Here is a 17,611-nt window from a genome sequence, read left to right on the forward strand (position 1 = left end):
TATTTTCTCTTTCAGATTTACTCATAGATTATTTTGCTTATTTTGTTAAGGTTCGTCGGCAGCCGCAGAAAGTCATCGGAATCTGTGCAATTTAATAACTTGTCAGTGCTGTTTATACATGAATCTGATACATTGTACTCAGTTAATCTTTATTATAAAGTAAAACATTTCGTGCAAATGTAATAGTCAAGTGCTCGTGTCTAAACCACTTACTTGATTGGTGAAAGGATTGCTATATGTAAGTGAATAAGGAACATCATGATATCCAGAACAATGACTTCAATAGAAACAAAATAAAGCAGTTATATTGTATGGTTCACAAATTATCATTAGAACGTCAATTTAATGATGAGTCAGTCATTCTCCGGAAAATACCGACTACAGCGACAAAAAAATTAGTGATAACGATGCACCATAAGCTTTGACGCGCTTTAGGCGGACCCCGCCTATGGATATATTCGGCCGGTGCAACGGGCCCGGCCTTGGTATCCACCCGGCCATTAACCACTCAAATTCTTCCATTTCTACTCGATCAGCCAACCTTCACGCCCAGACTCACCATCTCCAAGCAACAGAAGCTCAACAACATCAACAACAACAGCAACAACACCAGCAGCAACAGCACCCTAGTTCAACTCTAGCGAACAATAACAGTATGCCAGCTCAGGTTGCGGAAACTGCAACCAGCCAGTCAAGGATGCAGCTAACGGGAGCTTCAGCACCTGGCAATGCTGCTTCACCTGAAAGTGGTGTCTCCCCGCTGGCCGACGCTTATACAAAAATGACTAGTGATATATTTGCTGAGAAGACACTCAGCGACTATATGAACGAGCATCCCGGTGAACTCGTAAGGACTGGTGAGTGGATTCTAACGCCCTGTGAATTACATATTTTCTTTACAATGAGATAGTAACGATGATTTTGATCCTAGGATCTCCACATCTGGTGTGCACAGTTCTGCCAACACATTGGAGGTCCAATAAGACGCTACCTGTGGCGTTTAAGGTTGTAGCTCTGGGTGAAGTTGGTGACGGCACCGTTGTCACTGTTCGTGCGGGCAACGACGAAAACTGTTGCGCTGAGCTGCGCAACTCAACCGCTCTGATGAAGAACTGCGTAGCAAAATTCAATGACCTGAGGTTCGTTGGTCGAAGTGGTCGAGGTAAGATCCTTCTCAATGGTCATTACAAATAACCGTTTATGAATTACAACTATTAATAAGAATGAAAGGAAAATTAGTTGTTCAGTCGATTATTCTTAATCACGTCAATCCTTAGAGTACACGGTTCCTCTAAAATCACTAAGAAAAGGGGTTGAAAACCTCCTTGGTTAGCTTAATTAAACGGAAGTAATAACACCCTATAAAAGCCCACAGCCTATAAACGCATCGTTTCTTGTGTTAACAACCTTCTCGGTTTCTTCACTGCTACGTGCGACACGCTTTCATTCACAAAACTTTGAGGGTATTCCCTAGGAGACAGGACACGAAACTTTTCTCCTACTCCTTCTCAATCTCATCCTCTTTATCCTCCTTTTAAGGTAGAGGGTGTCTTAAAAGAGGGGTTACTGGTACTTAAAGAAAGCGTTTGGGGCAGGTCGCGGCCAATTCTTGAGGTCGAATTTTTACGGGAGGGGAAAAGTCGTTACGTCGTTTTTGGTGGTGATAGTAAAAGGGAATGGGAAAGGAAGGCTTAAGAGGAGACAACACTGTAAAGCGTAGGAATCCCCTTCCTTTTCTCTTGGGTGGGACGTCTTCGCGGGAACCTCGAGGGAGTTGGGGTAATGGATTTTATTTGTCCACGTGCTCAGCCCGCCGGAAAACTCCTTCCTCTACTTTGATTTCTACACTTGCTCATTGATATACCCGTTCTCTTGTTTTAATGGTTTGGAGATAAAATGTTGGGAATCGTTCGTTAGTTCTAAGTGTGCTAAGTGTGAAGTATTTAAAGCATTGACTTTATTACCACCAACCAGTTCTCACTCTATTTATATAATTAAAAGTAAAATATTATGAAACTTTTTTATTCTAAGAATAAAAAATAATTTTAGTTTATCAGTAATAAACATTTACACGTACATCTCTTCTACTTATTATTTATTATTTGATCGGGAAAGCTGAGGTTCATCATCAACAGTTTTAAATTTATTTACTTTTTTTCTATACAAACGAATACCAAAGAACTCTAAAGTTAAGAAAAAAGATTAACGTAAAAATCTGACCAGCAGCGGGGATGAATATAATATGCATTGAAATTTTTCTAGTACCCAGTTAAGTTAAATTCAAGGTATTATTGAGAGAGCTTTATGGGCATGGTATTGACTTGTTCTAATAAAACACTGTTAGTACTCAATTAATTCCAGTAATGGTCTTAATTTTTTGTTTTTTGAGATTTTTGTCATTATGTAGGTCTTTTCTCTGAATTTAGGTATATAATTTAACAAAGTGGAGGTTAAAATGGGTAACACATCCTTTACAATTAATAAATGCGTTCAAGTGCTCGCAAAAAATAGAGAACTTATTATCTGTTCTGTTTATGAGATTTGTGGTACATAGATATTAAAAATGTTGTTTCTGAAAGAATAAAGAAACTGCACAAAAATCTGTAGCAAAGCAAGTTTGAAGGCAGGTTAAAGAGGGTTTTCGGATCTGCTTATCCTAATTCGTGAAAAAATTGCTAAAGAGCTTAAGGAATCGATACTGCTTCAGAAATCAGAATTAGAATTCGATGTGATAAGTTTTATTTTTTTAAGTCAGGGATTTCATTAATTAGACTTGGAGGTTATTTTTCACTTCATTCAGACTTCATATTGTACACCTGTAAAGAAATTGGAGCAAGTTGGTAAATCTCAACATTGAAAACAAGTGAAGCTAAATAACTTTAACTGTTTATTTTATCGAATGTTATTTCATTTATGTGACTGTTAATTGTTAACTTTAATATAACTTCATATTTTTTTACTTTTATAGGATGATTGAAGTTCATTTGATAGTTAACCATTGATTTATTTATAACGTCAGTATTTTAAGTTTCGACTACTTTCTATTTGCCAAGAAAACATGAACGGAATTCCGAACATTTCTACAATATCATTAATTATCACTTATTAACACAATATAACAAGAACCTACTACTGACTACTTCAGAATCCTCTATAACACGTACAAGTTTGTACAGGAAATTGATGGATTGAACCTGAACCGTTTATTTGGACGGGACTGCTGAGCTAGATTATAGAGCCACGATAAACCACATCCGCAAAGACTCATCTTCGGGATCCTCTCCACCTTCGCTTAGCGTCTTAAGAAACTTCTATATACATACGCTCTATATAATATCGGGTTTCATCAACTCCCACCTTACGGCACGGACGAGTAAAATCATCTTCGTATCTTTGAGAGTTTCTCTGATGTAAGCCTCTTAACAGGGTTGTTCATTTATTATTATTATGTATAAAGCTGAGCAAAGTGCCGTGGCGTCACGTTTCAGGAAGCCGCTAGGCACCTATCATCTTCAGATAATAGAGCCACAGACCGAGTACAATAAAATGTTGTTTAACGATAAAACTAACAAAGTTTTTAACCAAGATAAACTCGAGGGGCTGCGCATTCTTGAAGTCATTAAAAAAGATTTCATGAGTCATTCTAAGTCTATTAAAGACTTCAAAGAGGGTAGCCCCTCGGATAAACTCACTCTGCAGTTTAAAATGTCACGGGAACTATGGTTGATCAAATGAGTTGCGAGAAAACACACGAACGCTAGGAAATTACGCAAAGGTCGTTAAAAAATTAATTTGCGAACTGTTTTTAAAAAAAGCACAGACAAAAAACAGCCCCCTCGTCTATCTCCATGGCGCAGCAACGTGAAGCTCAACATAATTTCGTATCCTCCACCTCCCTGAACCATTTTCCGCAACCCAGCGTAGCGCAGCAGTGGTCTCGGTGGCACGTGACTTGAATTTCCATTTCGAGCGGCAACAATTCTCATGCGTAATGAGCTTAACGGGTGCTGGCTAGCTAGCGCCGTTAAAATATACAGGAACTGTTTCGCGGGTGAAAGAGGAGCGAGTGGGTGGCCGAGTATGGTATTATTGGTGGCGGCACATAGTCCCATAGGGCTGGTTTGGATGAAATCGATTTCACGGGCTAGGGAACGCGCGCGCGCGCGTGTGATCCAAGAAAAATCCTCGAACGCCAAACTGGTCTCTGTGAATGAATGGACACCTTTGTTGGTACGTGTATGCGGACCACGTTCATAATCACGTTCTATTTCTCTGGATGGTGTGAGTGGTGTAGCCGTATAGCTGTTGGTGACTCTATCTGTGGATAGTAATGGTGGAAATTGAAATTGATCAATAGAGAAGCATTAGAAACGTGCAGTGTGTGTCATTAGCGCTCGAATGGCTCTCCTCTCTATATGTCTACCACGTGTCTCTCGGCTGTCTCTTTCTTTTGTTTTTGAGTCCGATTTCCACTCGACGAGTCCAACGGATTTGTATTGGGCAAGTTGGTGTCAATATTTCCACGAATATGGTTTCTCTATCTGCTTCGGCATTTTTTTTTTTTGCTAAAATTTATAAGATCCCATTCTTCATAATTTTTCTTTGAATGCCATTGGTACGGATAACAAAACTTTATTGATTCGACCCTTATCAAAAACTGTATACGTAATAATGCAATTAAACGATGCCCCTGATCAAATTTTTTGCGATCTATAATATTTTTTGAGTCATCGTTTGCCTTGCCATTTGTATACAGGACGTAATAGGCAAAGCTAAGTCAATAAATAATACAGAAAAATAGGTACATGTTGTCCCCTTTCTCTCCACCAACGTATAGAGTTACTGAAATTTTCTGACAAGTAAGTAAAAAAAAAGTGGTTGTAACAGTAGGTATGCAGGAAAAAACGAGTTGAGAAAACAGTCACGTTCACGTAGATGTAGATTTTGCACGTGCCTGGGTGTTGGTGTGGTGGTGACGACAAAAAACCGAACCACTGCTGTGGCCACTACTTCGACACTCGGAATACCTATTATCATCATTTCTGGTACCAGATACGGCCTCGTTTTCTCTTCTTCCACATGTACCTCTTCGTATTCATATGTGTTTTTATGTACAAGTGCACGTAAGCTCTATGTATTGGATCGCGTGCCCACACTTTTAGCTAATACTTTCGCCCCTATTTATCGATTCCAATTTTCAGTTGTTGCCACCGGGAATTTTATGACATTCTCTCTGTGTATTGACTTCCAAACTGCAAGTGCATTAGTGTGAGCTAAAAATATTCGCAAGCTGTTCTTGATTTGTTTCTAATTGCGTTTGAGGCTGTGCAGAAGTTCTTTTTTTTCAAAAATCAATAGTAAAAAAACACAAAACAATCATATTTATCAAAACGATGTATACTGTCAACAAAAACGAAAGAGCCCAGTGAATTGAGCATGTGCATAACAAAATTGAAAAGGCTGGAAACGAGTAGTACAGTTCAGCGTGTAGTCCGGCAGCAACAGCAGCGTGGTGAGAGAGAGAGAGAGAGAGAGAGAGAGAGACAGAGAGAGTGGCAGTGAAAGTTTTGCAAACGCGGTTATCTGCGTGCAGAAACTTCGTAAAACGAATTAGCCGGCCCGGTGGTAATGTATTGAGAAAGAGAAAAAGTATACACGCTCGCTGCCAGCTGCACGTGAACGAGAGGGGCCACGATGCATGGCCATCTGTCCGTACAAGTGCGCCCATCGTTCTTCTATCATTACAAAAAACTGTTACTGCTGCTACCGTAGTCTAGTAATGTTATAGAGATAGTACTTAAATCGTAACAAAGATATCGTGTAGAGTGGACATTTTGATCAAATAAGATTCGAGTTTTGGCTGCCAAACCACTGAAACGGACTTGAAATTACTTTTAGAATTTTGTTACTTCACTTTTTTTTTGTTAGCATCAAAACTATGTCAGTTGATAAACGATGAATTTTTTATTTATTTATTTATCTTGTTCTGTTACGTGGAAACCACTCTTGTAAGAACATTTAATACCACAAATAATATAAAATGATCAGAATTTCAATAGTCTTTTTCTTCGTACTCTTCAGGAATGCATAGTTATTCATCAGTTCAAATAGTTCATAGCCTTGTAATTATTCATGTTGTTTACCAATTTATTTAACATAGTGAATAATGATAATGCACAACATTTGGTTTGTAGAGCATTACTTTATTTAACAAAAAGATTAAGTGCACCGAAACATCTGAACTGAAACAACAAGTATGTACAATGTAGAGATTTTTCAGTATATTGTGTACGAAATCAAATTTATATGTATTACCATGTATTAGTCTTGTCATCACTCTAGTCGTGTAGCATTATGTTATCTCTTCACTCGCATTGTTGCCCCGAAGAGGATATCAGCCTGATGATATCGAAATATTGGCGCACTTGATCTATTTGTTCAATAAAGTCACGCTCTACACACCAAATTTAGTGCGCTATCACTATTTATATTATCATACAGAAGCAAGTTATCTGAGATAAACATCTTATACATTAAATTTAACATAGTGTTAAGGGCATAAGTGCAATGAATATTTTTTGACTCATTTTTCAGGAAAAAGCTTCACACTGACGATAACAGTGTCGACGTCCCCACCTCAGGTAGCAACTTACGCCAAGGCCATTAAGGTGACAGTTGACGGGCCTCGTGAGCCCCGATCCAAGACCAGTGAGTATCACTGTAAGCATTACTAACTTTCTTTGAATTGGTGTTTATTGTTTTGTGTATCTTATCATGTGCATAGACACGTTTTTCTTTGGTTCATTGATTTTTTCTCGTGGGATTACTTGTGTGTATGGATTTTCTTGAAAGGGTATCGATTTATTATACCTTTGGTATAAGTTTAGTACACTAACTTGACAGTAGGCAGGAACAACGTTTGACTGTGATTAAAAATTGACATAAAGGAATACAGAAGTTATGCCGAATAACAACTGTCATTTTTGTCAGCAATTTATCACTTGAATCGTAAACAAGTTCCAACCTGTCCAATGTCTTACGTGCGGTTTACATCCAAAGTTTTGAGCAACGCGTGCAATAAGTAGAAAGCCGTAAAGCCACGTAGTCCCCAGAAACTTTAACTATCTCTGTCTTTCTCTCTCCTTCTGCTTTCTTGATTAAGACAGCCATTATTTATAAGATGTGGTGGTACGCACATACGAAACCAGCATTGATAAAGAGCCTGGCGACGCGCGGACTTTGCTAAGAAATATCGTAGACGCTGCTAAGTTAACCGCTTTGGACGACGCTGAGCAATTACTCGCAAGACAAGTTCTATATTTGAACTACGAAAGGACGGAAGGAGAAGAAAGGGTGTGACTAACATGGGACCATTTCTGCATAATGCATTTAAAAGCATTTGAGGATATAGTTGGTTCGAGGGGGCTGAGTTCCTTTCGTTTTTCTGCTAAGGAATCGTACTTTTGGAATGTTCAGAATTTGCCATTAACTTTTGGATACTTCATTTTTGGTGTCGGCTGGTGTATAGCTGAGTTACTAAAGTGATGGATTCAAAACTAATATGAGATAATAGCTATTTTTTTAAATGTATTATTTAGTACTCCCAGAATTATAGGAGTAACTAATAATCATAGTACGCCAATGTCCACAAGGAGTATCTTCATTTTTTTGAATTGAGAGAACTGAATCGGATAATTAACACTGCTATTAAATGAAAAATTTTTCTTTGCTTATGGTTTAGAAATTACATTATTCATGGTACACTTATTAATAGAAAAGTGAATATCCAAAAATCACGAAAAATGTTGTTTCAAGTAGCAATTACTTCGTTCAACTGTTTGACTATGAATACAGTAAAAGATCTTACATGCTATAACAAAACGTATAACAGCTATTAACGTGTCTTGTAAACATTTTTTCAAAGCCCGTTTTCTAAGAATAACAAGATATAAAGTCTTTCTGTGGTATTTTAAGCGAGTCATCTGATATTTTGCAGCCTAGATGTACTATGGTTTAAAGAATAACCTTTAAAATTTATTGAATTATACTTTAAAAATACATTTTTTACATACATGGACGTACAATAATTTAAATAATAGCGTATTATGATCTAAAAAATATTGAAAAAATCCTACCAAATAAAAAAAATTTTTACTTGGTCCATGAAGTTCAGGCAAACACATCTGACCACATCCGCTGTCTTAATCGCATATGTAGACCACCCAAAGCTTGTATTTCTCCTCTTTTGACACTCTTGGTTTATTGGAGAAAGCTTTGTAAGATTTAAGTAACCTTCCTCCTCTTATTTATTTATTTCTTCCTTTCTTTCCATGAATATTATTAATTTACTCGTAGCCTAACCATAAATTCATAATGATTTTGAATCAGACATATGCTATTATTAAATAATTTTTTCATTCTTAACTAAATAAAGTAATTTATAACATTATGAGTCTAAGAAAAAAAAACTTGTTTGGTTTCAGTAATGATCCAATTTTAATAATATATAATAAATAAGGTTACGATTAAATTCACCGGACAAATAAGCTAAGTGGCAAATATTTGCATGTTCACTTGTGAATTTTTTTATTTTACGTAATGTAATAAATCTTATGAATACAATTTTAAGGCAAGTGAAGAAGTGCATGCTTAATGATCAAAAAGTAAACTTGGTGAAATATTTGATGGTAAAAACATATTATGATTATAGAATTGTTTCGTCTAACTCTATTTTAATTAGTTAAGTGTTTTATTTGTTGAAACAATGCGCATGTGTGTAATATTACAGCCATAAATCTTTGAAATAATATATTTTAATAATTTACGGTATGATTACATAATTATGTACTGCACTTTTTCATTGCTTACAAGTCACCCTTGACAGTATCATCAAAAACTACATATAATTCAAATTAAAGGTAAAAGTAATTGAATAAATGGAGTGACAAAATAAAAAGTTTGTTTATCTTATAGTGTGTCAACGGAATTCTTTTCTAAAACGTATTCTAGAATGTATTACACAATTGTTTGTTATTTTCCAACTCTTGAATATTATTTTTTTCATAGTTTATCATTCGACTGCCTCAAATAACACCACTTTTTAATTAAGATCTGTTAGCTGAGAAGGTATAAAAAAAGGACTTAAGGTATGAGTCTTTTGAAAGTCAGTAAACCGTAATGAAGTTTGTCGATATCGGACTTAAACAGAAACAAATCCCTACTTTTAAAGTAAAAAAAATAGTTTTAATATTCTATATTTTCGAATCTTCTCAATAATTAAGAATGTACGTGCAATCTCTTACGAATCTTTTTACTAAGGATCTATTAGTATAATGTTGAAATTACAAAGTAAAGAATTCTGGTATAGAAGTATCAGGGTTATTATTAGTACTATGGAAAATATGATGAACTATGAAAATATTACAATGGAAATAATGTAAGTTTCACTCTCACTGATAGAGATTCATTTTAAACTTTACACGACACTGAAGAAGTTCGAATTTGATAGTTTAACTTCAAGAACCATGTCATTTTAAAAAACGCCGAGTAAAGAATAATTACTTCACATGGGCTTAAAAGTATCTAGATATGAATATATGCTCATATATGTATACCTATGTATACGTATATCGTATTAACGGTTGTATGTGAATAAGTACATCAGAAAACACAGTTCTACTTTTTTGTCAATAATGCTCACGACTAATCGCTACAAATAAGAGTTTTTGCAAATAGCTACTGCAAACCACAAGAAAAATGGTGCTGATTCATCACTAAGCCATCATTATTATTATATTCTTCAAACTAAAAAATTGCTAAAATATGATTTATAATCTTACCACAAACCAAAGATATGAAAGAGTAAGAAAAGAATAATGTAAATTATATTCCTAAAATAAATACTTTAATTTTACGTGTATAAGGGTGGCGCAAAAAAACCGACTATTCTTTTTTTTAAGCCTCGAGAGAAAAAATATTAGTTTTTGATGTGCTAAGAACTTCCTTCAAAGGACAGCTCAAACATTTTTTAAGAGGTCCCTCCAAACTTTTTAAGATTTAAAAAATGGCCAAAAACCGAATTTTTTTTTATTAAAATATTTTTTCTCATAACGATATAATTTTATAGACCAAAAAATAGTAAAGTCCTGAAAATGGAAGCTCTAAATTTAAATTTTATAAGGTTGCTTGTAATTTTCTTTAATTTACTAGTGTACATATTAAAAGTCCGCTCAAAAAAATCTTAAGTAATGCACTAGTAAATTAAAAAAAATTAAAAGCAACCTTTTAAAATTTAAATTTCAAGCTGCAATTTTCAGAAACTTAGTATTTTTTGGTCTATAAAATTATATCACAACGAGAAAAAGAACTTAAATGAAAAAGAAATTTAGTTTTTGGTCGTTTTTAAATCTTAAAAAATTTAGAGCAACCTCTTAATAATTTTTATTTGAGCTGTCCTTTGAAGGGAGTTATTACCACATCAAAAACTAATATTTTTTCTCTCGAGCCTTAAAAAAAATAGTTAGTTTTTTTGCTCCACCCTAATGTGTATACAGTTACGATCCCTCTGATAATAGTTTAATGTAAAAATAGTTATTTATAAAGATAAATGTATTAATAACTGCAAAATCTCTTAAAGTGTCTTGAAATGTTAAAATATTATTCTGGATTTTGTTTCAAAATTGAAATTGGTGTCTAAAGCACCTTTTTATTTGCAGATTCAGTTGTTTTGGTGATCTTAGATTGGGAGATTGGTTAGTGATACTTGTCCAGTGGAGGCTGTCCCGTTGGCTCACGTTTTTTTTCCTTCATAACTGTTAAAGGTTTGCCCAGCGCAGACCTTGAAGAGGATCAGTGATTCCTGGTTCAATGCTTAGAGTCGAGAGGGTAATATAGAGTCGTCGGTCACCGGGTTTCCCAGCCCTGCGAAGAACAACTCCGCAGGTGACGTCTGCCAGTGAATAGCTGACTTGGTTTAATAGTGCCCGTCTTTAGTTAATATAGTCTTTTAGTTGACGAATCGCTTCCGGAAATAGTAGTAAAAATGTATTTGTTGGCAAGGTAGTTTACACTTAGGTGGCCCCTTAAAAGAACCGATGAAATTCGTGGTTAAGTAGGGAACGTAAATACTTATAATGGCCCTAAAAAGCGCCAGTGGTAAAACTTCCAGGCTATTATTTATTATTATTCCTGATGATAAAGAGCTGGCTACGGATAGCTTGATTCTTACCCTGGGAGTTTCGATGTATGGAGACTGTGATGAAGGGAGGTACGCTGCTGACCAAAGAATATCTCGTCTTCGGGTCGTTCCCCGGATAACCAACCGCTCATCGTTAGACAGGAACATGTGGGTAAGCGCGTTGGCGACGCGACGACTGAGAAGGTAGCCGTTGTGGCTGCCCATGTCCCTTAGAAATATTCTCTCCCTGGCTTACATTTGTAGCCAAAACTTCTCTGACTGTACTAGGCGGGATGGTGGGACTGCCACAGAACTCTGAAGAGTTGGTGCAGATTGTGCTCTGGCTAGATATGTCTCCTGGTATTGTGCCAGAGACGTCATCCGTTGAAATGAATTTTTTTTAATCACAATTGTCGAGATTTAGGGTGAATGGCAACTTAGGTCCCTTCCCCCATGGAGAAGAGTGTCGTCCGTAACCGGAATATCTAGCTGCAAGACTATCATCAGCATTCTCTATGCAGCTCGTTGAACTGCCGAAGCACGACTGCATCACTATTTAGACGCTCCAGCGTATTATAACCACACTTATTTAATTTTGTTGTGGGTAGCCTCAATTTTATGTCGACGCCACCTAGCGGATTTTATTGAACTAAAGTGAAAAGCTGGCGTATTTTTGCAATACTTTTAGCTCATTTATTGCTATTGTTATTAAATTTTTAAGATAAAACCTATACTAAAACCATCTAGGAAGTATCATGAATCAGTGTGCAAAATTTCAGCAAAATCGGTTCAGTAGTTTTCGCGGTTAGCGATTACAACGGTTTTAGCGACTTTGCTTTATACATAAGTAAGATAAGATAAAAAGGATTACTTTTTTCAATTTTATAAAAAACAAACAGTGCGATAGTTGAAAAAAATGTGTAAATTGAGTCTATGATGACCATGATTACGTTGATGTTTCGAAGTATAAATATTGACGAAAACATAGAAATTGTAAGTGAGTTTTATCTTAAAGTAAAAATTTAATAGTTTGTTTTCAAACCAGAAAGCATAGTAACAGTACCATAGAATTATACTGCGGAAATTTTTTTTAATCAATAATTAGATATTTATTCTGTAAATATTTTCATTTTAAAATGAACTTAAGTAAGAAGAGCCAAACAACTTACAATTTCATGAGTGCTCGATAATACTGCTCATAAAATGGTTAAGAAAACAATAGCTATAATAAATTCAAGAAAGGTTTAAGATGACTCATAAACTTATAATGGTTTTAAAGACTCTTTTATTGTTTGCTTTTTTTTTTATTCAAATAGTTTTTTGCATGGTTGCTAGAATCATAAAATCTATTCAAGTTATTAAACTCTAGATCACACATGAATAATAACTTATTTTTGATGTTAATTCAAATTATGCATAACATTAACCAAATATTAAAAGTATTGAACTGAACGCCGACTTGTATGAAATGTTTAAGGTGGCTTATCACCTGTTTGAAAGTCGAGTCATTACACCCAAGTTAAAATCTATGGTAACGCATCACTCAAACTTGGCAGAATTAAAAATTCCTCTTACAATGCGGTAAAAGTTATAGCGATTGTCGCACCATCCTAACTTTACCGTTACTTTCTTGGTAAAAATTCAGGTATTTATTTTTTCCGTGAATGCAACTTTTTTATGTGTTTAAATACTCAACGAATACGCAAATGCTATCTCTCTTTTTAAAAAAAATGGTAATTTATTGTTTCCAGAACAATAAAACATAGTATTTCACGTAATTTTTTAATAATTATTAGATAACATTAAAGTACTTGAGAAGGATGGGTTCTATAAAAAATGGGATAATTATGATGAGTATATGTATACACATATGTATCATCGATTACAATGGATGAAAAAATTTTTACAGTCTTTTTACCCTCAGCTCTAAACAATAAAATCCGTTCATTGGCTGTAATATTACGAATAAAAGTATTTGTCCATTGTTTTTAATCCAAGAAACTTGCGATTATTATAATTACATCATTTTGTTATTCGATGCTTTCTCCAGGGTATTCACCATTTCGCTGAAAAGAATTCCTCAGTATTTTTCATGTTTTCCAGGGTCCCAGTATAAAGAATTGCAGATTTTCAAAGTTTAAAATGATTATGTAATTAATAAATATTTTTTGTCAATAAATTGTTATTCATGTACTTGCTTAATACTTAAACTTAAAAGTGAAAATTCCTTACATCAGAACTTAAAAACACTTTGTTATAGTACTTATTAAACTACTACTTTAAAATTAAATAAGTTAGAACCATTATTACCAAACCTTTTCCCAATTATAACTTTTTGTCATTTAATCTCACTCTAGTCTTGGTACATGTAGTCTATGTCCTAACACTAGATATCCACTTCTCATTAACATTAAATTTTTCCAATGGTTTATCTGTCACGTCTCTTGATTTCTGTGATCAGTTTTAATAACTGATATAAAATAAAATTCAATAAATTAATTAATTAATTTTGTTTTGCGTGAGGACTTTTTCTAGTTCCTGAGAAATATAATTTACAGCCATCAAATTCTTAGCCCAGCTATATAGTGCTCCCGTACTAAGATAAGTTATTGTAATGAAGAGTTGATTCATCCAAGTTAGTAATGGGCAATCTTTATGTTTACTTTCATAACATTTGAACATAATGTTATCTTACTAATATATAAAGCAAAATCGCTAAAAACGTTGTAATCGCTAACCGCGAAAACTACTGAATCAATTTTGCTAAAATTTTGCACACTGATTCATGATACTTCCTAGATGGTTTTAGTATAGTTTTTATCTTAAAAAATTTAATAACAATAGCAACAAATGGGCTCAAAAATTTGCAAAAATGTGCCAGCTTTTCACTTTAGTTCAGTAAAATCCGCTAGGTGGCATCGACATAAAATCAAGGCTACCTGCAACCAAATTAAATAAGTGTGGTTATAATACGCCAGAGCGTCTCGATAACTAATGCAGACGTGCTTCGGCGGTTTAACGAGCTGCATAGACAATGGAAATTATAGTCCTGCAGCTGAATATCCCGGTTGTGGATGATATTCTTCTCTAAGGGGAAAGGGACCTACGTTTCTATTCACCCTAAATCTCGACGAGTGCGATAAAAAAAAAGACATTCCAACCGATGACGTCTCTGGCATAATACTAGGAGACATATCTAGCCAGAGCACAATCTGCACCAACTCTTCAGAGTTATGTGGCAGTCCCACCATCCCACCTGGTGCAGTCAGAGAAATTTTGGCTACAAATGTAAGCCAGGGAAAACAGCTCGGAGGGGCACAGGCAGCCACAACAGCTATCTTCTTAGTCATCACGTCCCCAGCGCGCTTACGCACATGTCCCCGTCTAACGATGAGCGGTTGGTTATCCGGGGAACGACCCGAAGACGAGATATTCTGTGGTCAGCAGTGAACCTCCCTCCATCACAGTCTCCGTACATAGAGACTCCTAGGGTAAGAATCAAGCTATCCGTAGCCAGCTCTTCATCATCAGGAATAATAATAAATAATAGCCTGGAAGTTTTACCACTGGCGCTTTTTAGGGCCATTATAAGTATTTACGTTCCCTGCTTAAACATCAATTTCATGGGGTTCTTTTTAGGGGCCACCTAAGTGTAAGCTACCTTGCCAACAAATACATTTTTACTACCATTTCCAGAAGCGATTCGTCGATTAAAAGACTATATTAACTAAAGACGGGCACTATTAAACCAAGTCAGCCATTCACTAGCAGACGTTACCTGCAGAGTTGCTCTTCGCAAGGCTGGAAAACCCGGTGACCGATGACCCTATATTACCCTCTCGACTCTAAGCATTCAACCAGAAATCACTGATCCTCTCCAAGGTTTGTGCTGGGCAAACCTATAACAGCCATGAAGGAAAAAAAACTTGAGCCAACGGGACAGCCTCCACTGGACAAGTATCACTAACCAATCTCCCCATCTAAGATCACCAAAACTACTGAATCTGCAAATAAAAAAGGTGCTTTAGACACCAACGTCTTAGACGTTATACCGGAAGACGTTGGGAAAGAGCACTACAACTAGCCCCAAAGCTTTGGACTTTGTAATTTTTCTCCCGATCAGTCTGGGTCTTCGACAGCAGACCAGAGAACATCACCTTGAGGTATCCAAGCAGTCACAATTGCTGTTAACTGAAGTCAAGAAAGAGTTAACTTAAGAAGCTCACCGGCCTTTTTTAGGGCCATCGGACGTCGAACTACCTTGCCAACAACTATATAAGAACTTAACAAAGTTTACAAAAAACAGCCTTTAGGGGTCACATAAATTTTAAGCTTGCCAAAAGTCGCAAGAGGGTGGATTGGAAAAAAAAATTTCAAATGTATCTGATAAATACAATTTTACTTAGGCGTGAAGAAACTAACGCAGAAAATTTATCGAGATTGGAACAGTAGCGTCGAAATCGACAAATGAAGGATCCATTACGTGAGAGATCAGCTTTTCATTGTACCATCACAGAAATCTCTGAGATCTTTAAAGATCCTACTTCAGATTTTTTAATGAGTAGAAAATGTATTTGTGTTTTTGTGGCAATAAAAAATGTAGGGTTTTAGGATCAGGACTTTGTTGCTCTGGTAATAAAATTGTGAGATGAGAGAAAAAAAAATTTTTTTTAATATAAATTTTTTGGGAGTTTAAAATCTTAACAGCTTTAAAAAATAGCCCTTTTCGTAAATTACACGGGAGAAACTGTAAATCAACGGCTTCTTATGGCCACCGATTATTTTATGACATAAAGAACGCACGGTACTTTTCAGCATGATTATTTTTTTGAATATTTTTACCTTATTGTTTAACCAAATAAACTATATGGATTCCGAAAAAATATGTCTTTAATAAGAAGATTTTTGTTCTGAGATGTGTCAGGAACATGTGGAAAATTTCTTACTGAAAACGTTTTACATTACAAGTCAACACACTACGGTGTTTTATTTAGTAAGTCTCGGGCGAAGCCGAGACGAGGGGCTGCTAGTTAATATATAAAGCAAAGTCGTTAAAACCGTTGTAGTCGCTAACGGTCAGAACTACTCAAACAATCTTGCTGAAATTTTGCGTACTGCTTCTTTACATTTTCTACATGGTTTTAGTAGAGTGACTTCTTAAATAAATTAATAACAATAGCAATAAATAAGCTCAAAGTTTTGTAAAAATACTCTAGATTTTTACGTAAGCTCAGTAGGATTCGCTAGGTGGCGTAGAAGTAAAATTGAAGCTACCTGCAATATAAATAAGTAAGTCTGTATATGCCTTAGCAAAGTACCGAATACTACAGTCAATCCCTGACAAAGCGTGAAGTATAGGTCAGGAAATCGTACGGCTGGGCATGCTGGCTACCAACAACACTCTTCTCTAATGGAAAAGCGACTTCCGTCAAGTTCCATCTCGAACCACCAGCGAAATACCAGGAAACGTATCTAGCCACAGCACAATCTGCTCTAGCATTTTTGAGTTTTGTAGCCATTTTTTCAACCCTCCTGGGGCTAGTAGAACAAATTTTGGTACAACAGCATGCCTGAGAAAACAACCTTTGAGGAGTTTGGATAGCCACAACAGTCTCCTTCTTAGTGGTTCGTCTCAACGGCCAACGGCATACCCATAGAGAAGGTATTGTTATGACTTGTGCCACGGGCACGAAGCAAAAAGATGTAGATGGCGTGCTCTAACCTCAGGCTAGCCTTGGGCAGTACGTTACCTGGTTAGGTGCTGAAGCACGAGGTACCCCTTGAGGCAGATCTGAGTCCTAGGCAGAATTTTCTTCGGTATTATGTCTACATTTTCTTTTCCTGAGGATAATGTCCAAGTACCTGATGAAACTTTTAGCAGGAACATGATTGTTCACTTAACTGATGATAATAACTTACGACTAACACTGAGGTACTCACTGGAGGGTTTTGTAGATGATACCTTGATTACTTATTTCACGTAGACCACTCCGCTGTGGGTAGGTGTCAGATGTAGACCATCTTTTGAATTCTTCTGGCCTTCTTATATAGGCTGAAAGATGTGCATATTTTTACATATTTTATATTATATTATATTATTATATTTTTTGACCTTGGGACCCTTCTTCTGAGAATCCGATGCAAGGTTAGACTGGTCCTGGCTGGCCAAAAATCAATCGAATAATATTTATATGGTGAGTCCAACAGGTTTAAACGAGTTGGTCAGTTGATTCTCATGGCCTGTAGCAGGTTAGACCCGGTTTGAATCTGAAATACGTGAAACTTCCTCCCGTTCTTCCAAAAGTATCGGAAATTTTTATTATCGACTCTTTTTATTAGTTCTGTATTTACTCGCAAAAGAGCGCTATGACCGTGAATTTTATAAAGAACAATCGATTCCTAACAGTATTCTCCAGAACCTTTTTTCTGACTAAC

General features: G+C 35.8%; 1 protein-coding gene across 1 annotated transcript in view; it reads left to right on the forward strand.

Moving 5' to 3' along the window:
* The first annotated feature begins 448 nt into the window (after window positions 1-448).
* Window positions 449-17,611, forward strand: part of LOC106638994 (uncharacterized) — a 40,187-nt gene continuing 23,024 nt past the window's right edge. Inside the window, exons 1-3 of the mRNA XM_014352417.3 lie at window positions 449-857; window positions 932-1,162; window positions 6,595-6,720. Coding sequence (XP_014207903.3) covers window positions 449-857; window positions 932-1,162; window positions 6,595-6,720 — 766 coding nt within the window. The remainder of the gene's footprint in view (window positions 858-931; window positions 1,163-6,594; window positions 6,721-17,611) is intronic.

This window comes from Copidosoma floridanum, unplaced genomic scaffold, assembly GCF_036245765.1.
Source record: "Copidosoma floridanum isolate Cflo_tuat_1 unplaced genomic scaffold, Cflo_Japanese_pri ptg000032l, whole genome shotgun sequence".
Lineage (NCBI taxonomy): Eukaryota > Metazoa > Arthropoda > Insecta > Hymenoptera > Encyrtidae > Copidosoma > Copidosoma floridanum.